This window comes from Fimicolochytrium jonesii (genome assembly GCF_025526975.1).
Source record: "Fimicolochytrium jonesii strain JEL569 chromosome Unknown EV422scaffold_11, whole genome shotgun sequence".
Classification (NCBI taxonomy): Eukaryota; Fungi; Chytridiomycota; class Chytridiomycetes; order Spizellomycetales; family Powellomycetaceae; genus Fimicolochytrium; species Fimicolochytrium jonesii.
This window is the reverse complement of record NW_026515678.1, coordinates 287,067-312,214: the sequence shown is the minus strand read 5'-3', so window position 1 is coordinate 312,214 and position 25,148 is coordinate 287,067. Positions and strand designations below refer to the sequence as shown.

Below are 25,148 nucleotides of genomic sequence, written 5' to 3'. Positions count from 1 at the left end.
ACAACAACCGACTCCTCTTCTACAACAACTGGCGCTCTAACAGTTGCTGGAGGTCTAGGTGTGGGAAAATCTCTATTTGCTGGTTCAGCCGCCACTGGGAGTCATACACTGCAAGTAAACTCAACTTCCGTTGACGTCTTGAAACTTCAGAGTCTTTCCGCGTCGGGGTTTTCAACTATCGGTTTCCTTAACAACACAGGAACGATAGTGGGAGCATTCGGTTATGCTGGAACTGGTACAAGCGCTCCAAACGCTGGGAACTTTTTCCTATACTCCGGGTCTAATGCCAATTTCATAATCAATTCAAATTTGCCATCTGTACAAATTCTTTCCACTCTCGATTCGACCTCAATATCGACCGGTGCCCTGCAACTCAAAGGTGGAGCGGGTATCGCAGGGAATGTCAATCTTGGTAAAGACTTGACTGTTAATGGGACAATATACTCCAATATCGTCTCCACCGGGCCTGTTGTATCTTCGCATCTCGGAACACCTAATTTGGCAGCGGGGAGTTTCTCAACACTTCAAATTGGAGTAGGAGCGGCTACAAATAACATGGCCAGGGTATATTTCAACTATGTTGGAGCGGGTCTTGCAACCAATACATTGGGTTTAGGATTGTGGAACAGCCCTCAAGGTCTTACAGTTGATGGAACGGGAAAGGTTATTATTCCTACCGGTTCTATCGGCAGTTTGACAGTTACAGGAAGCATGACTTTCACCGGGAATTTAGCAACAATTTCTGCTACAGGTTCACAAGGTCCTCTCTCCATAGACCCAAATCAGTCTTCCAATCCTTATGTCAGAGTATGGGATGACTTGAGAACTGTAGGAGATTTTTCCGTGTGGAATTCGGCCGAAAATACCACTTGGCTCAAAGTTTTTACAAATAATGGTGTTGCATCTGTCTTTACCACAACCGATTCCACAGGAGTAGGAACCGGTGCGTTGCAAGTCTCTGGAGGCGCTTCTGTTGCGAAAAACGTATATGTTGGAGGTAACGTCTCGGTCTCGAACACTGCTGATGCAACCTCTAACACATCAGGCGCCCTTGTAGTGAATGGAGGCGCATCTGTAGCGAAATCTCTATATGTCGGGTCAAATGTTAACGTGACCGGTGATTTGAAGAGTCCAGCATTAACATCGACAACTACTTTATTTCCGTACCCCACAACGCCAGCAACAGGTTCCTCATGGAACGGCTATACAGTTACAGCCTCCAGCGAATACACGTATGCAAATGGAAACGGTGTAGATGGATATACGGGACATCCATTCGATGCGTACATGAACGCCTCCATTGCATCCAGACTGCGGTGGGCAACATCTAGCACCTCAACGGCCAATTTAGGTTTAGATTCAACAACACAAAGTCTTCATTGGTCGTTATTGAGACTGCCGTCGGCCATTCCTATGAGTTCAATCAAACTCACCGCCTACCTGATGGACGCCGTGGCGATGCCTACTACGTTCTCCGTGATTGCCGGAACAACCGAGTCTGCTATGGTAACAATCGCGACGTTTTCGAATATACCTGCTTCGAGTTGGACCACAGATGGGAATTCATTTAGTTTTGCAAATACCATGCCTTATGTAGTATGGGGTATCGCATGGGCATACGCAAATCAGACGACAGCGGGTGGAGTGGTGATAAGACAGATTCAGTATAATCAAGCCGTTCCCAAAGCGACCCTTGTTAGCGCTTCTGCAAACTCTCTAGACGTTACGGGTGCGATAAATACGAACACGGTTATGTGCAACACAACTGCATTAGTGAAGAGCGACTTGACATGTAGTACGAACGTATATGCAACGCAGGTCATTCAATCTGCTGTTTGCATCAAAGACAGTGTTGTAGATGCGTTGTTAACTAACGGGAATGGCTACACAGGAGGTTTCGGACCCATTGGATGGAAAGCGGGGATGTCTGGAGTCGTAGCCCACGTCAGTTTCATTGGGTACATGAATTCGAACAACAGTCGATGTACAGTAACAGTTCAAATATTAGACCAATCTTCCACTGTAGTGGCTAGTAGAGGGGTGTCATACTACTGTGATATCAATACGTATAATACTAGGTATCCGTTCAGTTTCCAAGTGCCGTTGCTGTTCTCTTCGACGAATACTCAATTGAGCGCACGAATTGTCATACCAACATCTATAACGTTGTCTAATTCATACCTCAACTTTTGGACCCAGTGTTATTAGATCTAAATCTCAATATCGAGAACACCCACTCGTTCATTTTTGTCAGTTCCGCATATCATCCTTAATTGCCCGTCAGTAAAAACGACTCCCACATATCCGGAATGGTATAGAAACTCGCGTTTTTCATTGAAATTACGCCGAGTCGCTATCGAATAGATCTGTTTAAAGATGTATCGGTTATGTTCGTTCATTTTGATGTACGCCATATAGCCGGGCATTGATTTCATCGATAAACATATTCTTTTGAGGCTCTCTAGGTCTTTGATATCGAACCGCAGTACGACGGTATCATCTATCAACTTCGTGTTATCGTTAAAGGTGAAAACGGATGTTGGCATTGGATTGTTTAGTATTTCTAAGCTTATATATGTTGATAACTGAAACGCTTTTACCGGCGTGAGATAAGCAAAAAAACCTTCAGTAGGCTTCCGAAGGGTGTCGAAGGCTTCTGCAGGCTTCTGAAGGTTGCCCCTTCGCGGTACTTTTTCCTCGAAAATGCGGGTATGAATCTCCGCTCTCCATAGAATAATTTTCTGATGATTTTCTCAAATCTCGCATCTATGGAGAGCCATGGAGAGACTCACTCGATCTCCCTCCATGCGTGAAATTTCTGAAGATTTTTCCCAAAAATAGAATCATGGAGAGAGCCGGTGTGATCCACAGGAGCTCCGCTCCATTACGACAGCGCGACGCACACCCGTCACTCGATGACCCGGAGCGGAGTGCACACCAAAGCTTCATCGGACTTGGTGCGCACTCCATCGGACTCGATAAATGACGGTCACGTGAGGTCGCGTGAGGTCATGGAGGGATTTATGGTGTTAGGAACGTGTGTTTAAAAACTGCGGTTATAATCCGTCCACCCACTCACTACTGACATCGTTTGGGTGCTGTGGAGATGATTCGGTGGATGCTGCTGCTTCCTGAACATGGATGTTCGTTTTCCCTTTCCTCTGGACGTTGGGAGGGTCGGGCAAGATGAGCGGTTTCCGCGAGCAAAAATGGTTGTGGATGAGTGTCGAGGATTGGAGACATGGAGATGGCTAAGCAAAAAGATGTGACCAATTCGCATATCCGCATCTGCACGTCGCCGGGTAGGAGTGTGGTATTGACGTACTATGTACACTATGTGCATTCCGTATCTACATATACAGGGCTGAAGCAATCGTACCCTCCCCTTCCGTCCCATCCACCTCACTCCATGTCCCCGCCGCTCAAACCCGCGCATACTCAACCCCCATAGCATTCCCACTCGTAACCCTAAACCCATCCAACACGCTCCTCGCCACTCCCGCGCTCTCGACCGTATCATACTCCACGAACGCGATGCCTGACTTGCCGGGGACAAGACGGATCTCTTTGAAGCCGGGATATTGGTCGAAGAGAGGGGTGAGCATGTCGGGGGTGGTGGAGGAGGGGAGGTTGGTGAGGAAGAGAATGCGGTTGGGGGGATTGGGTTGGTTGGAGGAGGGGGCGGTCGTGCCGGGGGGGTGAATGTCTGTGGTGACGAGAAAGTGTGAGCAAATGTATATAGCGTCAGGGGTGTAAGTAAGGATTGTTGTTTGACATTTACCTTCCGCACCCTGTCCATTCCTCGCTCGTTTCGAACTACCCTCGTCACCGTCCTCGCTGTCATCACCGCCGTTGTCATCACGCGGCCGTTTCTGTGGGCCCATTGCTGCTGCCGCTGATGGTGCGGCGCCGCTCTTTGCGGCATTGCCTTTCCCGCCGTAATACGACCCTTCTTTGATCTTGACCGCGTTCGATTTGGATTTTGCGTATGTTATTTTCTTTGTGAAAGAATAAGATAGTGGGAGGGAATGTCAGAGATGCGTACTGGCTGATGGCTGAGCCAAGCGACATATCGATTGAACGGATGGAAACGACATCCTTATTGCGAGCGGAGGATTACGTGTGTGCTAAGCTCGCTTGGCTCCCGAGGATCCAACGCTCGCCGCCGCTCGCTAAGAAGTAAGTGAGGGGAGAATTGCGCCTCTGCCGCAAGAGAAACTCGCGCTGTGCTCGCGGAGCATGCGCTCCTCATTCCGCTCGCTAACGCTCGGGCTTGCTCCGCTGGCCGCTCCGGTTTGCTCGCGAAAGGCGTTCGCTCTGCAACCGAACCAATCCCGAGCATCCCCATGTGCCTGCAAGGCAGTCCTCAGACATCCCGCACCTCTTTTGCCCGCGACAGATTCCTCGCAGATCCCTCTCTATATCCGTCATCCCACACTCACCAGTGGCCTATTGTAAAAAGGGAACCCCTGCAAGCTCCTCATGGCACTCGTAGCACTGGCAATCTCATGAAAGACAATAAAAGCCTGCCCCCTCATTTTCGACGTTTTGAGTGCGACAACATCCATGACTGAGCCGTATTGCGAAAACAGGTAGTAGAGTGATTTCCGCAGTTCTAGACATATGAAATAGTAGGGCGTGTGGGAAAATCCGGTGAGAAATGTGATCTTGACAGAAAAACCGCACTCGTTCTCTGAGCGCACCTATTTTGTGGACGTGGTCGTCGAGCCCCTGGATGTAGAGACTCTGGTTTGGGGGTATTGCAGTGGCCATGGCTGATGCTGCTGCTGAATCCACTCTGTCTCTCTGTTTTTGTTTTGTTTGTGAGGACTTTCTGGACAAGATCAAGTGTAGTAAGACTTGTAGCTGCGTGTGTGGGTGTGTGCTTCTTTTCTTCCGAGTTGGCAAGTGTATTATGAGGGTATGTATGGTATGCCAGAGGGGTGATCTGCGAGGGTTGGGCACTGGGGTTGGGCAGGCTGGTTGCGAGCGAAGTTGCTTCCGGTGTGTTGCCGAGCGTTCCCGATGGGGGTTTGTTATCCTTGTTGGAAACAGTTGGACATGGGTGAGTCAGCGTGAGTCAGCGTGAGTCAGCGTGAGTCAGAGTGAGTCAGCAGCTCACGGCCGTCATACAGAGAGGAGCTCTGATGATTGCGGGAGGAGAGACTCAGGAGAGAGACGACAGAGAGAGAAGGAAGGCTTTTTGCTGAACTCCAAGGACTCCCCCATCAACAGGCAGATCTTCATAATCCGACATGGCTGCAAAGAAGCAACAACCCACGGACGTCGCTACCCCCGCCGCCGCCGCTGCAGCCGCTACTGCTGCTGCTGCTCCCGCGAAGGACGTCGCTGTCAAGGCTTCTTCTGCGGCAGACGACAAGAAGCCTGCCGCCGCTGTGGCCGCCGCCGCTGCCAAGAGCGCTTCTAAGAACAAAAAGAAGAAGCCTCGCAACACTGACGTGACCCGCTACAAGGAGCTCGTCGACCAGCATGCCTGGCCAATCACCATCCAGGCCTCCCAGTCCAAAGGCCGCCACGCCGTCGCCCAGAAAGATCTGCAGCCCGGTGACATTGTCTGCCAGGAACGCGCCGCTACCTTGATCGTCAGCACGCCAGCCTCAAACGACTTTTGCCACCGCTGCGTTACCTCACTGCACAAGGCCGAACAGGCTCAGCAGCGAGTCACTTGCGGAACCTGCGGCAAGACCACCTACTGCTCATCCAACTGTCAGAAAGCCGATGCCGCACGTCACGCCTTGGAATGCCCAATCATTCCCAAACTCGCAGAGATTGCCACAAAGAACGACATCAACGCCGATCTGCTCAGGTTGACCTTGTCTCTCATCGTCCGTCGCGGCTTGGAACAGAAGCGTGACAAGCTGAGCGACGAGAACAAAAAGATCGTCGATGAGGAGGCCGCTGTGTATGCTGACGCGCCTATCGCGCCTTGGTGGGTCGTCCAGGAGCTCGCGGTCCACACCCAGGTCTTTGAGAAGAAGTGGATCAAGTCTGTCACTGCGGCCGCAAAGGAAATGTCCGACATTCTCCCCGAGCTGCTTGCTACGTCTGGTGAGGAGATCGTGCGCCTCTCTTGCCGGTATGTGAATACTGTATTATTATTCTTTTGGCACAGCAAAAAATCACGACTGACGCTTTCCTCGCCTCTCGCACAATTAGCATCAACACCAACGCCCACAGCTTGACTGATGACGAGGAAAAGGTTACCGGTAGGGCTTGTTGACTATGCATGGAAACTCTAATTTTCGTACCATTCGGCGCGATCTAACAATTTCGCTCCCACCGCCATCCCTAGACACCGCCTTTGGATTGTTCCCCATGGGTGCCCTCTTCTTCCGTCACAGGTTGGGATTATGCGGTCAATCATTGGGGATAACTTTTCACCTGTACTGATGAACAAACTTTACCTTCGCATCCATTAGCTGTGCGCCCAACTGCCACTTCACTGCTGACAAGGGCATCTTGACTTACCGTGCGATGAAGCCCCTCCGTGCCGGCGAAGAGCTCTACGTCTCTCACATCGAGCTGTACCAGAACCGTAGCGTCCGCCGTCAGGAACTCATGACCACCAAGCAGATCAAGTGCGACTGTGTCCGCTGCCGCGCCCCTCTCCGCAAGTCCGTTGACCGCTACTTGGAAGGCGTTCTTTGCGAAAAGTGCCACACGGGTGTCTACGTCAACGAGAGCGAGTTCCCCGAGTTCTACCCAAAGAAGGACGCCAATGGCAAAGCCGAGGAGGACGAAAAGAAGAAAAAGGAGGAAGAGGAAAAGAAAGAGGACGACCCCGAGGACAAGCGCACCGACGAAGAAAAAGCGGCCGCCAAAGCCGACGACGAGCTCCGCGACACGCTCCTCAAGACCATCGTCCGCTGCGACAACGACAAATGCAACCACGAGAACAACCTCTGGTACGTCGAGCGCGTGCGCATGCAGGCCCAGCGCGACTACCAGTCCATCTACCAGTTCTCCACCTCCAAGAACCACCCGCTGGTCATCCAGTACTTCCGCATGTACATCGACAGCTACAAGCAGCTCCTCCACCCTTACTACGTGCAGCTCGTCAACGCCCACCTGCCTCTCCTCAACTCCCTGAAGACCAAGGGAGAATACGCCGCCTGCCTCCCGCTGATCAAACACCTCATCTCGGTCTACGAAAACTCCAACGTCGTCCCCCACCTCCGCCACGAGTTTGTCGAACTGTACTCGGAACTCGCCTCCATCCTCTCCGCCCTCGCCAACATGGGCAAGAAATCCCAGGCCGAGGCCCTCGCTGCCCAGCAGGCCGCCCAGCAACAGGCCGCCGGCGCTGCCAACGGCGGCGGTGCTGCCAACGGAGCCAACAACGCAGCCCCCCCGCAACCCCCCAAGAAGAAACCCCACGAACGCCAATCGGGCGCCGCGATCTTTGAGAAACGGTACCGCAAGGAGGCCCTCGAGGCGTACCGCAAGGCCTACGAGGTTGCAAAGACGGTGCTGGGCGAGGGAAACTCGAAAACGGTCGAGTTGAAGACAAAGGCCAAGGTCTAAAAAAAAGAAAGAAAAAAGACACGCTCATAACAACCCCCCCCCCCCCTCATTTTTTGCGTTTTAACATGTTGGGCTTTAGACGAAAAATGGCAAACCACTGTATACATAAGCTGAAAAATGTGATGTGAGATATGGGGAGGCGTGGCGGTCGGACCTTGGCTAGGAAGGGGAATGAGGATGGCGGATAGGCGGGGGATCATAGGATATCGGCCCCCCCGCCCACCCCTTCCCGATTTCCTCAACTGAATTTTTTGTTAGAGGCGGGGCGGGGGCGTAACTTACAAATCCCTGTGTGCAATGTGCATGGAAATGTGTGGATGTGGGGGTTATGGTTTTATTCTGTGTGTGTTTGGGCGGAAGGGCGAATAGAATCCATCCTACATTCATCAACACTGCACCCGCTAACGCTGTTCCTTGCTAAAATCAAACATGCGTTTCCCAGCACCCGACAAGTGGATTCGGGAACAGGGCACAGGGGGGGGGGGGGGGGGAGGGGGGGGGCAGGTCTCCTTTTTGCGCAGGGGGAGGGTTTGCCAGCGACGCGTTCTGTTCGCCTCAAGCGTGATGGCCTGTCTCAAGTCACTGTCCCGGACAGACACAATACAGGTTGAGTAGGGTTTTGTGCGACAGCTTTTTTGGTCCATATCTCGACGGGTTCCAAGGGGTGTCCCCATTCACGCAAGATATACTGTAGTTCAGACCGCATATTTCTTCAACGCAGCAGGAGATACAGTATTTTATGCGACGTTGGCTACACATCCCTCCCGTGTCGTGTCGCCGAATGTACCCTTGTAGTCTCTTTCTTTTTGTTGCCAGGAGGGGGCACAGTTACTGTATGTTTGACGGCACAACGGACACTGGGGAAAAGGGGCAAACATCCACGCCTAGGGCAGGACTGCAAGATCCTCGTGCGTGCGGGACTTTCGGACAGTTTTTGTTTGGGTATATAATACAGTAACATTATACATTTACCGAATCTACATACACTCCCCCCCCCCCCCCCTCCTTCCTTCTCCCAGTCCGATTTCTCACATCCCCTTCCCCCGTAAACTCTAAGAACAAAACAAAGCTAACCCTTTTCAGTAACCCTATCCGCGTCCACCGATCGTCCCCACCTGAGGGGGGTTACATACATACATACATACCCCCACCTGCCGACACAGCACCAACCGCGCCTCTCCCAAAAAAAAAATTCATAAATAGGCGCGCGGGGGGGTATATGTCAAACGAGGTGTCGCACTGCGACTTCGCCTAACACGGGGGACCGCCGCAACTAAAAACTCTACATTCGCTCTCGGGGTTTCCGTGTATTCACGCACCCCCACCCGCAGCACCCGTAAACATGCGCTGGATCAGCTCCGCGCGCTGCTCAGAGGTCATCTGCGTCGGGTCGGGCGTGCGTGTCCTTTTCTGTTCCTGTTCTCGTTGTTCGTCAGGTTGGGGCAACGTGGCCGTGTGCGAATCCGGCTCGGCGGAGGGCGCGATGTCGGCCGGACGGGGGTGTGAGCCGAGCTTGTCTGTCCAGAAGAGGATGGGCGGGTCGTCGTCGTCTTCGTGTGGGGGTGGTTGGGTGGAGTGGGTGGGTTGTTCGCGTCCAGTCTCCCCCCCAGCGGGAGCCGGCACCTCATCCTCCTCCTCATCCTCCTCATCATCACTAATCATCGTGATCTCAATCTGCGGGGTTTGTTTCTCCGCTCCGCCTTTTTCCCCTCGCTTCTCACTGTCCCCTTCCTGCCCTTGCTTCTCGCCTTCATTCTCCGCTTCCTCGTCACTCCCACAGAGATCCACAACCTCAATCTCCTTCCTCGCCTTCTTCCTGCCTTGCGACGAACCCCGCACAGACTCCACATAAGGTGCATGCGACCCGTCGGCGCACACGATACAGCGGTCGGCGGTGGGGTAGGCGGCGAGGTAGTGAAGGAAGGGTTCTGAGACCGTTAGGTCCTGTAGAGCCAGCCAGGAGGTGGGTTGTTAGCTGAAGGCCGGTGTGTACTTGTTAGCGCCAGGGGTTGATTGTGATTTATCAAACGTACCGATTTCTCAATAACCTCGTTACACACCGCGCATTTCCATTTCGGGCTCAAGCGGGACAGTTTCGTGAACGCCTACCAATCCCGCCCCAAAAAAAAACAGTCAGCACCTAATCACACAAAACACACACCCCAAACAACCCGCAAATTCAATCCCCCTACCTCCAAATCAAAACACTGAACATGCCGGCACCCCCTCCCCTTCCCCGGAATCCCAATCTTGCGCATCACAATCGGGCATATCAAGGACACGATCTGGTCACCGATTTCTATTCCATCGTCTTCTTCTTCATTCTCGCTGCTTCCCTGGCGCGGTCGTTTCTCGCTGATTGTGGGGGGTTCTGCGACGCTGATGCTGGGGGAGGGGGAGAAGGTTGATGTGGAGCGCTTTATGGCTCCGAGGGCCGGGGTGGGGTAGGGTGGGCCGGGGGCGGAGTGGCGGCGGAGGAGGGAGGGTTCGGCTGGGGGTTGGGGAGCGTGGGGTGTTAGTTTTGTACTGAGATGTCTATATATCCCATTTGCAATGTCCGCGTACCTGACAGGCCGTCCGCGGCGCGCACGAGCTTTTGAGGCAAAGTGAAGATGAGCACCTTTCGAATCTCTCGAAGACTACATATCGTCGACTCAGTCCATACCTGAGGATCCAGCCTCCGCAAGCAGAGCATGGCAAACCCGGATCCGAACTCGTACGGGTCCGCCTCGATTGTGATCTTGACGGTTTTTCGGTCTAGTGTTTCCGGGCTGAGCGCTGGGAGCAGGTCGATTTGCACTCCGTCCGTTGTCGTGTTCGAGCGCTGTAGCAATGGGAACCCCATGAGTAACTGTCGACCGAGAAAGAGCGCAGAGACCTCACCCCATACCAGTAGCCGCATATCATTGACCCAAACCACCATTTTGCCCAACATCAAGTCCGCAGAGACCAGCTCTCCCGTATTCGTGCCTCGTCCCATTTTGAACAGATACATAGCCAAGGTCATGCCATCATCGCTGCGGCTGCTCAAGACCCCTCTCTTCAAAATGGTGGAATCGATCACCATCGTGAACTTCTGTCGCGTTCCGCCGCCTAATACAGGGATGACCTGTGCGCAGCGGCTGTTGAGCATCTGCGATGCGAGTTCGACGACGGGGGCGACGACCCCGCTTTCTTGGGGGCAGCGGACGCGGGTGGATTCGAAGGTGCGTTTCCAGGTTGTTGGGACGGACAGTGGGTATTGAGTTGCGGGGGTGGGTGCTTTTGGCGGTCCGTTTGATGGCGCTGCTGCTGCTGCTGCTGAATTTGGTTTGCCTGGAGGAGTCTCGGTTCTCGTGCTTCCCTGACTGGATTTCTGTTCGGCTTTTACACTGGCATTCCTGCCTCCGCCATGCGCATCATCGTGTCGCTCTCGCTCTCGCTCTGGCCTCCCCGATGCAGCACCGTTCGCTGATGTAACATGAACAGTCACCGGAGCCCTCCCGATTTGCACTCCACCCGCCTTTGCAGCATCCATCAGCCTCTTCCCAGCCGGATGCAAATGCGCGGGATCTCGCGCAGTGGTAGCCATCGCCGAAATCCGATGCATGGCCGTCCGACTCCCCTTGGGCACCGCAAAACTGTTCCCCAAGTTCCTATATGAAAGCGGCCGATCCGCCGCTCTTTGCATCTGCTGCTGTCTCTCGAAGTTTATTGGCACAGACTCGTAGGCATCGTAGTCTTTGTAGCCGGCGTACGGTGGAGGTAGCGGTGCTCGGCGGGGTTTGAGTACGGGTCCAGCGTGCCGGTAGATGGGTTGGGGATGCCCATAAAGCCATGAATGCTCGCCCGGTCTTGCATCTAGAGGGTCGTGCGGCACTTGCGCTGAGGGTTGCGGAGGTATGGGTGGACCTAGAAGTGGTTCGTCCATGTGAAACCCTAGATCGTTTGGTGGGAAATCGGGACCACCGTGGCCATAGTAGTCGTAAGGATGAAAATTCATCCTATCCAAGTTTCTTGAGGCTCCTCGGCAGCAGGCTACAGCGGAAACTGAATTCTAGAAAGCGATGGTTCTGGGATTCCCAGGTAGAGAATTGTCTCGAAGGTCCAAGTTCTACGCAGTAAAGTTTGGGACGACGGAGGGACGTCTCTCTATGGGTGACTCGATAGACTAGGTTACAGATACGAGCAGCACCGTCGTGGTTGCTATGATATGTATACAGGAGCAGCGCCGGCCGAAAGCAGCACTGACAGGTTGGTCTAACCAAGGGCGAGGTCGACGTCTCTCTAGTATCTCGTTACTAGTGGGTGGGAAACAGCGGAGGTCACTAATGATGGAAAGCGCATCCGGACAGACGTCTGCGGGGGTGATCTGATTAGGCATTGCAGCATGGAGAAAGGGGCGGATTCTAAACAGGCGGCTAATGCTCGCGGCCCGGTGATGCGCGCATTCCGCCTAACCGTGAGGTGGAGGGACGCGCAGAAGGGCCTAGTACTGTAACAGGCTGCGCGCGCAGGACACACAACGGGCGGCCGCAAACTGCCTGCTTGTGCTCTGTGCTCTGCAAAACACATCTCCAGGTCGACTCCAACACCACCTCCATCTTTTCCCACGCACAACCCACCAACGACAACACTTTGCAACCATGAGCAGTGCTGGAACAAGCCCAAAGAGAGCTTCCATGTCCTTCACTTCAGCCCAACTCGGCACGGCTGCGGCTACCAGTAGCGAGTCCTACGACGACAAGATCGCTTTCGACGTGGGAAAGAGACTCTTTGACGCTAGTCCGGACGTCAAGAATATTTTGATTACGGGTGGGGCTGGGTTCATGTGAGTCGGAGCGAGCGATGGCGGCCTGTCTGCAACCAGCAAAGCGAGAGGCAGGGTTGGTTCGGTCTGGGGGAGATCGCAAAGTCGACCAGAGCGAACGCCTTCGCGAGCGACAGCAAAGCGCGAGGGGAGCGAGCCCACGTTGCGCCAAAGGCGCAATGCTTCCCTCACCGCGGTACTTAGCGAGCACTGGCGAGTGTCGGATCTTTTATCGAGCGAAGCGAGCTACGCTCCTGCCAATCATCGCCCAATATCCTTGTCGCGAGGGGAGCGAGTACGGTGTCGTTCAACCATCCGTCGGTTCGCTCTGCTTCGTTCATCAACCAGCCATTCTCGCTTTGCTCATCAACAACCATCCATCCTTTTATTTTAGTGCCTCATTCATCGTACGCAAGCTAGTCCTTCTGTACCCCGAGTACAACATCTACAACTTTGACAAGCTGGATTACTGTGCGTCCACCAACAATGTCAAATCCGTCGAGGACAAGCCCAACTACTCCTTCATCAAGGGTGATATTTGCGTCAAGGATCTCGTCAACTTTGTCCTTGCTGAGAAGCAGATTGACACTATCTTGCACTTTGCTGCGCAGACCCACGTTGGTGAGATTCCTCAGCTTTCACAAAGTCTCTAGGTCAAATGGATTCGAACTTCCTCTCCCTCCTTCCTATCATTTAGACAACTCGTTCGGAAACTCGGCCGAGTTCACGCTCAACAACGTGATGGGCACCCACGTCCTCCTTGAAGCCGCCAGGATCAACCACGTCAAGAAATTCATCCACATCTCCACCGACGAGGTCTACGGAGAAGTCGAGCATGGCGGCGTAAGTTTCCTCCTTCCCACCATCTTAATCTGAAAACAAATACCCCGACTCAACCCCCTTTCAATCATTTCAGAACGAACTGACCGAAGAGTCCCTGCTGGCCCCCACCAACCCGTACTCCGCCACCAAAGCCGCGGCAGAGATGCTGGTCGGCGCGTACCAGAAATCTTTCGGCCTGCCCACCATCATCACGCGTTCCAACAACGTCTACGGGCCGTATCAGTACCCGGAGAAGATCATCCCCAAGTTCGTCACGCTTTTGTCTGAGGGTGGGAAAGTGTAAGTACCTAGTCGTACCCTCTTTGTCATTGGCCAAATGGACTCTTTGCCGACTCGATACTAAACGACGTGACGGTGTAAACAGCTTCATCCACGGCGACGGCAGCAACACCCGCCGCTTCATCTACGGCACCGACGTCGCGGACGCCATCGAAGTCATCCTCCACCGCGGCCACACCGGCGAAACCTACAACATCGGCACCTCCTTCGAGATCTCCAACCTCGCCCTCACAAAGTACCTCATCAAGCTCATGGGTCTCTCGTCGAAGGAATCGGAACTCATCGAATTCGTCGAGGACCGTCCCTTTAACGACATGCGGTATGCGATCGACTCGGCAAAGTTGGAGGCCCTGGGATGGGCACCCAAGGTGGACTTTGAGGAAGGCGTGAAGAAGACGATCGAGTGGTACAAGGCTTATTCGAGGAAGTGGTGGGCGAATATCCAGGGAGCCCTGGTCGCGCATCCGTATAAGAGTGGAGCGCAGCATGAGCTTATTGTGCCAAAGTAGGGGTTGGGGGCGGAATGGACCATGGGACTTGAGAGTGCGGACGACTAGTGCGTTTTTTGTCCGAGGACCGGACCTGGGGTTGACTCTTCTGTGTTCGTGTGAACTTTTCCTTTGACTGCCCTTTTGTTTTTTAAACTTTGGTTGTGGTTGTGTGGTGGACTTCCCTTTTGTTTACCCGTCTATTTAATGAACAGCAAATACGGACTCTTCTTATGCTCCTCTCCGTTCCTGAATTCGAGCCCTCCGATTTGCCTTCAGTGGGATGGTTAGAATGCAGCCTCCGAAGCACAACGGCCACCATAGTTCACACCTATTTCGGCTCAAACTCTCCACTGCTCTTGGTCGCTATCCCGAGTGGACGCGTGAAAACTTCTGCTTTGTGACAGACGCGTTATCAGCACATCCACTGTTTGGATATGTAAGCGAAACACGTACGCCAACGAGCGTACGATTACGTAGGGCCTGCAATGGCCTTTTCATTTCCGGGAGTCCGAGTCCTCTACCCGCGGAACACCTGTAACAGCTCCTCCTTTGGCTGAAAGAAACGACAGGATGCAAATGCGAACATGCAGCAAATCGACAAGTATAATGTAATACACCGCCCGAGGATACATATCCAGCTCGGACTGTGATTTCGGGCACCGGGTAGGTTGCGCCAACCGTCGTTGCGCTATTCTATTTCGCTCTCGCTCACGACGGGGGTTCCTCACGCTGCCGCCGATCGCTGGGAGCCGAACCGACGCGGTAAAGCAGGCGTATTGGAAAACCGGCGGGGGTCGTGGATGCGAGCGGGCGACGATCACAGGGTTCGGAACCCCCGATGTCGGTTGTGAGGTCAGGATAGCGGACGGAGCCCCCGGGCCGACGAAATCAGCCCCCCGGGTTTCCGGAAGGTGCGGTATTTCGCGTGCGGTGCTGACGTAACGCGCGCGGGGGGCATCGCTACTTGCAGAAACCTCACCGGCGTACGCATTCAACGCACTGCTTGCTGCGTGTGGTGGGCAACTTGTTCCCGTCGGACCTTGTCTTCGTACGTGTCGATGTTCCGCACGTTTAGCATTGGGCGGGCGCGGTGAGACTGAGACTCCCCCCGACGCAGCGCGTCACGAGGAGGGGATAGGTTGCCCGCAGGTTTGATCGTCACGGATGGTTTGATTTGTCACCCACGTACTGTACCTCCCGGGTTCGCCTGTTGGTTGGGCACTGGACATGGACTTTTGTGGAAATTCTGACCTCAGATCCGTGAAATACGGGCGGGGCTCGGGAGGAGGCGTTGGGGGACGGTCTGGGTTGTCTGAGGATTTGTTTTTTGTTTTGGGCGGGGGTCGTTCGGGGAAACGCGTAACTGACGCGCGTCAAAAGCAAGGACGGACGCGTGATGTCCGATTCTGTCCGAACGGTCTTCGCACCTCCACTTCAATGCAAGAACGAAAGGGGAAGGCCAGAGGGATGAAACCTCACCAGAGGCCAGAGGGAAGGGCCAGAAACGATATCAATTCAATGCAGGAGAAGCTAATTTGTTGATACAGAAACTTTGTACATTAAGCGTTGCGAAGCATACGGGGGATGATGTGCGACGGTCCAGAATATGATTGTGCAGGGTGGTGGCAAGCGAGCGAGTCGGGGGGGAGTTCACACGGGCGCCACCTGTGTTTGTCTGCAAGGGGGTCCGGCATTCTCGGTGAGTTTTTCTGAGAGAAAGTGGGGCCAGGACAACACACCCCTCAACATACCTGACCCAGCCCTCCCTCCTCCTCGGCACCAACCGCCTCCACCACGTCGCCTGCTTCTTCCTCTCCACCATCATCCTATACCGCCCCACAATGTTCCTACACTCCCCCGGCTCCAACCCCGCCGCAGCCGCCGCATTCTCAACCCACGCAGTCCCCAACCCCGCCAACCCGCCCGGCCCGCCACCTCGACTCCTAAACGTCCAACTCCGCCCATCCGTGTGGGTGATTCTGGGCGGTGGCTCGACACCCAGCGCGCCTTCGGGCACGCTTTTGACGAATGTGGGACGCAGGACCTGGCGAACGGCGCCTTTGGCCCAGCACCCTATCCCCTGCAGCAGCCCGCCGGTGGGGATGACGGCGAGGTTGAGCACGCCGACGCAGACGCCCAGCGGCGCGCCGAGGATGCATCCGTGGCGTCCGGCGTAGATCGCTGGTTTGTGGAAGAAATCCGCCACACCGTCCGCGAGACCCAAATACACATGTTTGCACCCCTCGCGCAGCCCGGCGGGCAGATCGTTTATCGGGGGTGTCGGGCGCGGCGTGAAGGTATGGTCGTACAGCCGCGGGAGACTGGTGACGGCGTCCGCGATCTCGTTGAAGGTGTGGTACACGACCTCGAAGGGGACAAACACCCATCGGAGGAGCGCGAGAAGGACCCCAAGCACCGCCGCGACCGCCTCCCGCACGCGGCCCCCGCCGCGGTCCCGGACCTGCCGAACACGGAGCACGGGGTAGGAGACAACGACCCGCACCGCGTTGCCGAGCACACGGACCGCCGCGGTGCCGGGGATCCCGTCGTGGTCGTGCGGGACAAACCATTTCTGGGTCCTCAACACCCTCAGATCGCGTTCGGTGATCAGCCCCGCGCAGACGAGCACCTGCGCGACGGGGCGGGAGACTTTGAGTTTCATTTTGGGGATCTTGTACGCTGCCGCGTGGGTGGCGTTGAGGTCGGAGTGGAGGTGGGGGAGGGGGAGCGAGCGGTGGAAGGAGGTGACGCCGGCTTGGATGCCGTCTTCCTGGGACATTTCTTCCGAGATGCGTTGCGCGATGCGGCGGGTTTCGGGGGTTAGCGCCGCCGTGATGGCGTTGGCGAGGGCGGCGGGGGTGAGTGTGACGGCGGGGAGGGGGAGGGGGCCGGCTTTCATCTGTGAGGAGGGGAGAATCAGCCAACGTGTCCACTCCCTAACCCATTCGGCATGTCCCCGCAATCATCTTTCTCTTTCCGTCCTCGCCGTCTCTCTCGATTACTGAACTCACCCGATAAACCATAGCCCCCCAGAAAAACTGATCCCCAAAAAACGGCACCACAATCGTCGGCCTGCCATACCTCAACCCGGCACTCAACGTCCCCGCCCCGCCATGATGACACACAGCCGCCACATGCTTGAACAGCCAGTCATGCGGGCAATCCCCAATGAAAAACACATTCGGATCTGGCGGTGGATCCTCAGTGCCCACCGTCTTCGCTATACCCGCACCACCATCGCCCATCCCCATCCACCCCTTGGAGATGATAGCGCGCACGTTGGCGAGCTTGACGGCCTTGAGGATCGTGTTTGTGAATTTCACGGGGTCGTGGCCGGTGATGCTGCCGAAGCCGATGTAGATGGGCGGTGGGCCGGATGCGAGGAAGTTCTGGAGATCGGCGGGGGGCGTGTAGGTGGTTGCTTGGTCGAGGAAGTAGAAGCCTGTGATATCTGACGGAAAAATCAAACATGGTGGGGGTGGAGTCAGCGCCCCCCCTGAAACCCAACCCCGAAATGAAAAAGATGGAAGACCAGACAGTTACCGATATGTGGCCCCCAATCGACCGGTTTCGGAATCAAGCTCGGGCTCCAACAAAAACTCCACGGCACCTTTAACTCCTGCACAGTCTGCGTGCCCTGCTGCACGCTCATGGGTCTCAGGTCGAGACTGAACACCCTGAACTCGTTGACGACGTCGCCGACGCCGAGCCAGGTGAGGGTTTCGACGATGCCATAGCTCATCTTGTTGAGGAGCTTGCTGACTGTTTTGCTGTGGTCGATGTTGGTGAGGGGGTGGGGGAAGGAGATCGTGGGGAGCCAGGGCATTGTGACTGAGGGATGGGGGAGTGAGACCATGTGTGGGGTAAGTGGGTCGGTGAGAGCACCTACAGGACATATGGAGGGGAATTCCGAGCTTCTCGGCGCAGTGGATGTGGCCGAACGATGGTGGGTTGGCGATGATAACGGATGCTTGGAACGGTACGCCTGGGTGGACGTGCCGCGGTAGAAGTCAGTGCCACTTCTCTGTTTCCTCACACCTCCTCTGTCCCGCTCGGGCCCTTCTCGCCCCTTTACGCTCTGCCTCTCCCTGCGCGTACCCACCAGTCTCATCATCAGGCAACACACAACTCCTCCAAGCCCCCTGCAGTATCTCCCTAATCATCTTCCTTTTCTTGCCGACATCTCCCTTTGCGACAGACGCATAGGTCGGGATGACGCCCTTGTTCTCGACCATGAACGCCATCAGCTCTGCAGGGTCCCCGCCGATCGGGTAGAACTCGACCGCGTTGCGCCGGATCCACGTCCGGAAGGTCTCGTGCGTTGCTATCCGGACTCTGTAAGATTAGAGAGGAGAGAGAGAGGTTGGAGATCCTGGTATGAAGATCTCAACATCCATCAGCCATCAAATCATCTACCATCAACCATCGACCACCGAATTTAAACGATCGACCACCATCTACGAACGCATGGGTGAGGGAGTATTGTGCTTTGGCGCAATCTGGTGCTCGCTTCGCTCGCAAAAGATCTGACACTCACTGAGGCTCGCGAAGAGCCGTGATTAGCGGAATCTTGCGCCTTTGGCGCAATGTGGCTCGCTCCGCTCGCGCTCGCCTTCGCTCGTCGCAGTCGCTTACTACCGCTCGCGAAGGCTCCCCTCGTCGCCCTACCTATGTCCATAATCCTGCAAGGCCTTTGCAAGTGCCAAAAACGGCTGAACATCCCCTCTACTCCCTACAATCTGAATCACGACATTCATGAACGGCACCCTCTCGACCTCTATCCTCGACCCCGTCCTCGACTGCTGCTGCTGCTGAAGCGGCGACTCATCGGGCGCCGGCTGAAACAGCTCGCTATAAGAGTCGGACGGAACCTGGCCCCCACCGCCGCGTATGGCGCGTTCCTCGGTCGCCCATGCCGCGGGGGTGTTGTGGAAGCTGGTGAGGGAGAGCCGGCCGTCGGGTTGGAGCTCGATTGTGGAGGCAATGTCGACGAGGGAGAGGGTTGTTTGGCGTTCGAGCATTTTGAGAGGACGGTAATGGCGGGTGGGTGCGGCTCTGAAATGGGCGGGCCGGTTCTTTTTTCCTTCCGCTGTCACCCATACTCTTCCGGCCCGGACACCCCCGCTCCGAGGCCATTGCCTTTTGCCTGCCCGCTTTGCATATTGTTATGTCCTTTCCCTTCAGCAGACCCCTTCAGGCCCGGTTTAAGCTTAGCCCTGAGGGAGACCGTCGGAGGGGAAAAGTGACGCGTGAGGTGTGCTTTCGGACTTTCCCCTTCCGGTTCGACGAAGCGAGAGACGGAACACCCCCTCCCCCCTCCTCTCCCAGCGAACAGGCGGCATATCCACTGGCCTCTCTCTCTCTCTGTCCACATGCCACCTTCAACGTCCACCCTGCCGCACGCCCTCATAACCGGCGGTTCGCGCGGAATAGGTCTCGCCATCGCACGCGCCTTCCTGCCAACCCACAACCTCATCCTCGTCGCCCGCGACTCTCACCGCCTAGAAAACGCCAGAGCAGCCTTGCTGAACGAAGGCGGGGGCGATTGCAACAGCCGAGTGCAGACTATAGCCGCGGATTTGGGCAGTGTGGCAGAGATTGAGGCGGTTGGGAAGGTGTGTTGGTCGAGTCGGAGTGAATGGGAGACGGCGAGCGCCAGCTTCCACGGCAAAACAACCTGACGAAACACCCACACCAGCACCTCTCTACAGCAACCACCAACATATCCGTCCTCGTAAACGCCGCAGGTATCGCAACCGACGCGCTGCTAGCGACAGCAACCGCCGCGCACGTCGAGTCGGTGCTCGCGACCAATCTCACTGCGTCGATCTTGATGGCCAGGCTTGTTGCGAGGGGGATGATTCGGAGGAGGGAAGGTGTGTGTTTTTTTCGTATCGTATGTGTGTGCGTTCAAGGGAAGCAAAGGATGGGGAGCAGCTAAAGAGACGGTGGACATCAATGTAGGCTCCATAATCAACATCGCCTCAGTGGCAGGCATCAAAGGGAACGCCGGGCAGAGCGTTTACGCCGCGTCTAAAGCCGGTCTCATAGGTACGTCTACTCTCAAATCCATCATCTTCGGATGGGGCGTTCCTACCCCTACCTCTCACCCTGCCGAATCCCCAACAGGCTTCACCCGCGCACTGTCCCGCGAACTCGGCCCACGCAACATCCGCGTCAACGCCATCGCGCCGGGGTACATCGACACGGACATGACACAGGGTAAGTCTCCATGTCATCTCATTCAACCAATGGAGAACTCCCTGTAATTGACCCCCGCACCCCCATGTTTGTCTTCGTGTAGCGATCCAGGGCAAAAAACGCGACGAGTACATCGCTGCGACTGCGTTGGGGCGGTTTGGGGCGCCCGAGGTATAAACACGGGGTGGAGGATTGCTATCAAAACTGCGTAGGCGCACTTCCCGGGCCATCGGGGAAAGGTACGCATGGACGTACTGACCTGTGCCATCTACTTGTTCCTCTCCGCAGGATATAGCCGACGCGGCCCTCTACCTCGCCCGCGCGCGGTTCGTTACTGGGCAGGTAAGAATCCTGCATCACCTACTCCCATCCGAAATCCACCAAGGAAAGGCACGGGGGGTGATGGATAATGTACTCACCTCATCGTTGATCTTTGTCTCGTAGTGTCTAGTCGTCGACGGCGGCCTGAGCGCTTGAAACGCCTTCCAACATCACGCACACGTATCCGGTTGTCTCTTTGCTGATCTGGACGTCTGCATGAATACGGGACACAGCGGGGTTATCTAGGCCAAGTCTATTCGTATATAGGCACAGGGTATATAGGGGCATTCTAGCGTAGTAGTTCTGTTCCTGCTTGACTGCAGAAGACTACGGACAGCACCCGCCGGGAGGGATGGAAACCTGCGCGGAAGGATGAGGATATTGATGACGAGACGACTGGGCGGTTCCTACCGCATCTCTGAGGGATGCAGCCGCCCGACACCCGGGGCATTACCTCTGCCTGCATTCCGCCCGCCCCGCCCTCCCGACACACGCACAAGATTGCACATCTCGACAAGGGATATATCACCCGTCCAACGGCACCTCATAAACGCGATTCCCAGCCCTACACACCACCGCTTTGACGAGGAAACGTTCCAGTGCGAGTGCGCGTTCGAAACTCTTCAAATGTGTTGTTGTTTCGACGCTCAATTGTGATTGTGGTTGTTGTGTTGAAGACGAAGAGGATGGAGGAACAGGTGCCCATGCGATGGAGGCGTGGAATGCTGGGGTCTGTTTTGCGGAATGTACGTTGGTTGTAATACACATACCAAATGAGAGATGAGACACGGCTGATGTGTGGGTGTTACCTCGTGATACGTCTGTTTGCTGAACTGTCGTACCGCATCGTCGACTTGGCGTGTCATGACCTGCAGCTGTCGATGGAAACCCCCCAGCTGTATTAGTCAACTTGTTGGAAAGGGTGACGGTGCGACACACAAAGTTCTCGTTACCTCACGAAACCCAACCCCAACATCCAACCCCAAGAACGAGCGGGTACGGTCATCATTCGTATACGTACTGATCCTCGAAACCCCAATCGTAAACCTTAAATCCCATTCCCGAATCAGCATTCCCCTCCATCCTCTCGAACAGAAAACCCAAACCTACCTCCTACCCCCCCTAACCCTCCCTCTCAACACCTCCACAAACCGCTCAATCTGAAACACCTTCAGAAAAAACGTGCGCGACAGGCTGACGTGGTAATGGGGGGCGCCGCCGTCGTTGTTGTCGAGGAGGGGGATGGCTTGCAAGGTTGGGATGTGGGTGGTTGCGGTGTGGAGGATTGAGGTGATTGTTTCGACGAGGGTTGGGGTTGGGTTGACTGGGGGAGAGAGAAGAGGGGTGAGAGGGAAGGGGGGCGCGGGGAGGAAGGGGGAGCAAAGGGGAAGGGGAAAGGGTCGAGGGAGGGAGGGAGGTGCAGGGACGTACTTGCGAAATAGACGAAGGTTGCCCAGTTGCCTTCGATGTGTGGGGTGGTGCGGATGCGGGCTAACGGCGCTGGGGGCGGCGGGGTGTCGATGTTGGCCGGGGTGCGGAGATCAGTGGTGGAGCTAGTTATGGACGTATTTCTGGCCTGTCCTGTCGTGCAACGTCGAGTATGAGGAGCGGCGTATCCGAACATGAACGGGAGGGTGTTGAAGATAGTGGGTTTCTTTCGTTAGTATATATATATACCGTTGAGCGGATAGGTGAGGTTGAAGTCTTCGGAGAGCGACTTTTCCATGTGCTCCTAACCATCCAGCATAATCAATACGCCGTGGTCGTGCTGTCTTCCTTTTCTTGCCCGCACAGTGAGTGGTTCACCCCGGACGTAGCACACCGCATCGCCAAGTACTCGAGCCAATCCAGGCCCACGGCCTTGCCTACTCACAGGCCACATCCCAACACACTCAGCGCTGACCCGCTCTCAACCACCGTTCCTTGAACATACCGGCCGCTTCCCTGCGTGTTCCTCAGGCCCTTTCTCCTCCCCATTCTCCTCCTCCCGCGCGCGTTTGTTTTCGGAATGAGAGTTAGAGTCGGACCCAGCCTCGGAGTCGGAGTCGGAGGAGCTTGGGTAGTCGACTAGACTCATGCGGTCGAGCTGTATATGCGAGGTAGTTGGGCCTGTGAGGCAGCCAGTTGGAGTGCTGCTGACCCTCTGTTTAGTGAGGAGCAGTCGGGGCGTTGTCCGAAAAGGGACGCGTTTCTCACACTTCGCTCTCCCAGACGCGTGAGACTGCACAACTCCGCCCAGACGGCACATGCGCCTTCCGGCTTCGGCACCATGTCCAGACGCTACTGGTAGGTCTGCCCGTCCATCCCGTCTCAGTTCTCAGAAGCAGATGCCTCAAATCTAACGTTATTTGGGCCCACAGCCCATCCTGTCGAGAAGCTGCCGCGGGGCAGGCGGCGGAAAGCGCGAAGGTATGCCGCTATGTCGTGGAATGCGGCACTATACCCCCTGGCAACATCACTCCCTAATCACGGCGCCATTGTACATTCCAGGTTGATTTCTCAGGATTTGGAACGTACGCAGGCATTTCCTGTCTTGGATTGAATGTGTGCGGAACATCGAAACTGAAAAAAAGACCATATCGGGGGCTTCTTACAACAGCATCAAATCACGATACCTCTGCACAGAATGCGGCTCCTTCCTCTCTCCCGCCTCCGACGACGACGAGGACGACGGCGACGCAAAGAAGTCTACCACTTCCAAATCCAAGTCTAAACCCACCGAACCCGCATCTACGTCCAATCTCACCCCACACCCACCCCCACCCTCATCACATGCACCATCGCACGCTCACGCCGCCACAACACCGAAACGCCACCCCAACCCCTCACCAACATCCCTCCTGACCTCCAACCTCCTCCCCTACCTCCGCACCCTCCCCCTCCTCACAAGGCTCCACACAACCGCTCCCCCACCCACCTCAGACATCGACCTCACAGCCTGGACGAAACTGAACGCGCCGTACCGCCTCCCCGACGACGTGCGCCGGTTCTTTGCGGTCGCGGATGGGCTCAGGATCGAGTGGGGTGTTGGGGGGGACGGGCGTGGAGGCGAGCTCACCGCGGGGCGGAAAGCGAAGGAGATCACGGTGGGCGTATTGGAAATCCTCCCCCTTCGGCACTGGACGCGGCTGGACGGGACTCGCAAACCCACCCCCACCACGGGCTTCGCTAAACAGGGGACGATCCCACCCCCCTCACCCAAAGGCGGGGCGGCCTTCCTCATCCAGCACTGCGAAGAGTACGGCTCCACCTGTCTCGTTTTCCCCGCAGCGGAAAGCACCAGTGGTGATATCAGTTCCCCGCACCGCACGCCACCCCCACACATCGCGTTCTTCGACCCCCGCAGCATGACCTACCGCCCCATAGCAACGACCTTCACGGCCTACTTCAGGTTGATGGTGATGCATATGGGGGTGAGGGGGTGGCAGACGGCGTGGACGGAGGCGGGGATGCGGCAGGAGGTGATGGATTGGGTGGGGTTTTATGTGCCGGCGTGGGCGGGGGTTTACAGGAGGTGGTGGGCGGGGAGGAGGAGGGGTGGTGGTGGGGAGCGGACGGTGGGGAGTAGGGGAGGCACAACAAGCACCCAGTCGGCACCGATGCCGTCAAAGGTATTTGACGCGGACCGATTTCGCGCGATGATGGCGAGTACCAAGCCCGGTAGTGCATAGCGAGACATCGTGGATATAAGTCATGAAACGCATTGACGCTCGTAAATAAGATATCGCATCGTGATTGGGGCTGTGTAAAATCAGGGAACGAGGTCCAGCCCATCCACCCTACTACCTGACCCGCCTCAGATCATTCATCATCATATACCGACTCAACACCATATAAACATGTCTATCCCAGCTCATCTGACTCGCATGCTTCCCAAACGCGCGCCTGGCCGCCCGATAATCACTCCACGTCGCGAAAAACAGGGCTCGGTCCTCGTTCTCGCTGTGAGGGCTGAAGATCAGGTTAGGCAGGAAGGGGAGGGCGGTGAGGGTGACGTCCCAGATGGAGGAGTATTTCCGCAGGAGGAAGACGGTGGTGGAGGAGAAGATGGGCGGGGTTGTGGCGGGGTAGGAACGGGTGAGGTGCTGGAGGCCCCGGTGCACGGAGCGGTGGTTGAGGTGGCCTGAGACGCCGCCGGAGTCGAACGTTATTATCTGTGAGGGAGGAGGGTGTGAGTTGGCGTTGGGAAAAGGAGAGAGGAGGGAAACTTACGACGTCGGCTTGAACTTCCTCTGCGTGCTTCTTGACGACTTCGGCGACCTTTTCTGCTGGCCACCATTCGCGGGGGTTGTCTTTTAACTCTCTGCAAATAGATTTACGCCGTCATCAGCCAAACATTCCAAATGTGCTAATCCCGCTCATCGCCCATTCACGCCCTCCACAACACTCAAGATCGCCGGTTGTACGATACTCACGCAAGATCCATAACCGTACACCTCTCCTCCCTCACCCCCAACTCCGCACAGCTCCCCCTCAGCTCCCCCGCCCTCACATCCCCAATCCCATAGTTCCCGCCATTCGACAACACCAGAATCGCCGCATCCACCGGTTTGCTTCCCGCCTTGATCGCGCCCAGCACCGCCGGCGAAAAGAACAAACACTCGTCGTCGGGGTGCGCGACAACCAGCAGCGGGCGGTGCGCTTCGCGGATGGCGGCGGGGACCAGCGCGGGCGTGTTG

General features: G+C 55.8%; 9 protein-coding genes across 9 annotated transcripts; 4 read left to right on the top strand and 5 right to left on the bottom strand.

Annotated features, from left to right (window-relative positions):
- Positions 1-3,265: 3,265 nt before the first annotated feature.
- On the bottom strand, positions 3,266-5,000 carry EV422DRAFT_528884 (uncharacterized protein). Its single transcript, XM_053070306.1, has 4 exons — positions 4,704-5,000; positions 4,443-4,615; positions 3,782-3,998; positions 3,266-3,706 (listed from the first exon to the last, which is right to left on the bottom strand). The coding sequence occupies exons 1-4, from the start codon at positions 4,771-4,773 to the stop codon at positions 3,423-3,425; spliced, it is 744 nt and encodes a 247-aa protein (XP_052925690.1). The 5' UTR covers positions 4,774-5,000; the 3' UTR covers positions 3,266-3,422.
- Positions 5,001-5,396: 396 nt separating this feature from the next.
- Positions 5,397-6,696, top strand: EV422DRAFT_484195 (uncharacterized protein; the record flags this gene model as incomplete). The annotated part of the gene is made up of 4 exons (XM_053067349.1): positions 5,397-6,097; positions 6,178-6,227; positions 6,314-6,362; positions 6,441-6,696. Coding segments are annotated over 4 exons (1,056 nt in total), but the record flags the coding sequence as incomplete, so codon positions are not given.
- A 2,846-nt stretch (positions 6,697-9,542) lies between these two features.
- Positions 9,543-11,629, bottom strand: EV422DRAFT_50826 (uncharacterized protein). The gene is made up of 4 exons (XM_053068729.1): positions 10,436-11,629; positions 10,211-10,369; positions 10,111-10,138; positions 9,543-10,036 (listed from the first exon to the last, which is right to left on the bottom strand). The coding sequence occupies exons 1-4, from the start codon at positions 11,525-11,527 to the stop codon at positions 9,690-9,692; spliced, it is 1,626 nt and encodes a 541-aa protein (XP_052925688.1). The 5' UTR covers positions 11,528-11,629; the 3' UTR covers positions 9,543-9,689.
- A 541-nt stretch (positions 11,630-12,170) lies between these two features.
- On the top strand, positions 12,171-13,965 carry EV422DRAFT_550660 (uncharacterized protein; the record flags this gene model as incomplete). The annotated part of the gene is made up of 6 exons (XM_053071788.1): positions 12,171-12,284; positions 12,324-12,355; positions 12,729-12,955; positions 13,032-13,177; positions 13,251-13,456; positions 13,542-13,965. 6 exons carry the CDS (start codon positions 12,171-12,173, stop codon positions 13,963-13,965), a joined length of 1,149 nt encoding a protein of 382 aa, XP_052925687.1.
- A 1,578-nt stretch (positions 13,966-15,543) lies between these two features.
- EV422DRAFT_50699 (uncharacterized protein) lies at positions 15,544-19,143 on the bottom strand. The gene is made up of 7 exons (XM_053068614.1): positions 18,616-19,143; positions 18,050-18,282; positions 17,837-17,932; positions 17,491-17,778; positions 16,959-17,389; positions 15,699-16,846; positions 15,544-15,622 (listed from the first exon to the last, which is right to left on the bottom strand). The coding sequence occupies exons 1-7, from the start codon at positions 18,966-18,968 to the stop codon at positions 15,598-15,600; spliced, it is 2,574 nt and encodes an 857-aa protein (XP_052925686.1). The 5' UTR covers positions 18,969-19,143; the 3' UTR covers positions 15,544-15,597.
- Positions 18,994-20,733, top strand: EV422DRAFT_50688 (uncharacterized protein). Its single transcript, XM_053068605.1, has 7 exons — positions 18,994-19,562; positions 19,646-19,823; positions 19,912-19,998; positions 20,077-20,169; positions 20,252-20,319; positions 20,437-20,490; positions 20,593-20,733. Exons 1-7 carry the CDS (start codon positions 19,320-19,322, stop codon positions 20,623-20,625), a joined length of 756 nt encoding a protein of 251 aa, XP_052925685.1. The 5' UTR covers positions 18,994-19,319; the 3' UTR covers positions 20,626-20,733.
- Positions 20,734-20,994: 261 nt separating this feature from the next.
- Positions 20,995-22,546, bottom strand: EV422DRAFT_567371 (uncharacterized protein; the record flags this gene model as incomplete). The annotated part of the gene is made up of 7 exons (XM_053072530.1): positions 20,995-21,201; positions 21,279-21,365; positions 21,423-21,516; positions 21,580-21,793; positions 21,901-22,050; positions 22,147-22,201; positions 22,403-22,546. The coding sequence occupies 7 exons, from the start codon at positions 22,544-22,546 to the stop codon at positions 20,995-20,997; spliced, it is 951 nt and encodes a 316-aa protein (XP_052925684.1).
- A 192-nt stretch (positions 22,547-22,738) lies between these two features.
- Positions 22,739-24,386, top strand: EV422DRAFT_595272 (uncharacterized protein; the record flags this gene model as incomplete). Its single annotated transcript, XM_053073592.1, has 4 exons — positions 22,739-22,755; positions 22,830-22,878; positions 22,960-22,982; positions 23,069-24,386. 4 exons carry the CDS (start codon positions 22,739-22,741, stop codon positions 24,138-24,140), a joined length of 1,161 nt encoding a protein of 386 aa, XP_052925683.1. The 3' UTR covers positions 24,141-24,386.
- EV422DRAFT_528839 (putative deacetylase LmbE-like domain-containing protein) lies at positions 24,015-24,945 on the bottom strand. Its single transcript, XM_053070305.1, has 3 exons — positions 24,885-24,945; positions 24,682-24,772; positions 24,015-24,623 (listed from the first exon to the last, which is right to left on the bottom strand). Exons 1-3 carry the CDS (start codon positions 24,893-24,895, stop codon positions 24,252-24,254), a joined length of 474 nt encoding a protein of 157 aa, XP_052925682.1. The 5' UTR covers positions 24,896-24,945; the 3' UTR covers positions 24,015-24,251.
- Between the last annotated feature and the right edge of the window lie 203 nt (positions 24,946-25,148).

Coding starts and splice junctions, on each gene's coding strand:
- EV422DRAFT_50826 (XM_053068729.1), bottom strand. CDS start 11,527: ATGAATTTTCATCCTTACGACTACTATGGCCACGGTGGTCCCGATTTC. Junction 10,370..10,435: donor TCAATGATATGCGGCTACTG/GTATGGGGTGAG, acceptor CCATTGCTACAG/CGCTCGAACACGACAACGGA. Junction 10,037..10,110: donor CGCCGCGGACGGCCTGTCAG/GTACGCGGACAT, acceptor CCCAACCCCCAG/CCGAACCCTCCCTCCTCCGC.
- EV422DRAFT_528839 (XM_053070305.1), bottom strand. Junction 24,624..24,681: donor AGGAAGTTCAAGCCGACGTC/GTAAGTTTCCCT, acceptor CCTCCCTCACAG/ATAATAACGTTCGACTCCGG.
- EV422DRAFT_50699 (XM_053068614.1), bottom strand. CDS start 18,968: ATGCTCGAACGCCAAACAACCCTCTCCCTCGTCGACATTGCCTCCACA. Junction 17,779..17,836: donor AATTCCCCTCCATATGTCCT/GTAGGTGCTCTC, acceptor CCCATCCCTCAG/TCACAATGCCCTGGCTCCCC. Junction 15,623..15,698: donor AGGAGGGAGGGCTGGGTCAG/GTATGTTGAGGG, acceptor ACCCCCTTGCAG/ACAAACACAGGTGGCGCCCG.
- EV422DRAFT_50688 (XM_053068605.1), top strand. CDS start 19,320: ATGCCACCTTCAACGTCCACCCTGCCGCACGCCCTCATAACCGGCGGT. Junction 19,824..19,911: donor GATGATTCGGAGGAGGGAAG/GTGTGTGTTTTT, acceptor ACATCAATGTAG/GCTCCATAATCAACATCGCC. Junction 20,170..20,251: donor CGACACGGACATGACACAGG/GTAAGTCTCCAT, acceptor GTCTTCGTGTAG/CGATCCAGGGCAAAAAACGC.
- EV422DRAFT_528884 (XM_053070306.1), bottom strand. CDS start 4,773: ATGGCCACTGCAATACCCCCAAACCAGAGTCTCTACATCCAGGGGCTC. Junction 3,999..4,442: donor CTTTTTACAATAGGCCACTG/GTGAGTGTGGGA, acceptor TCTTTCACAAAG/AAAATAACATACGCAAAATC. Junction 3,707..3,781: donor GAATGGACAGGGTGCGGAAG/GTAAATGTCAAA, acceptor TCGTCACCACAG/ACATTCACCCCCCCGGCACG.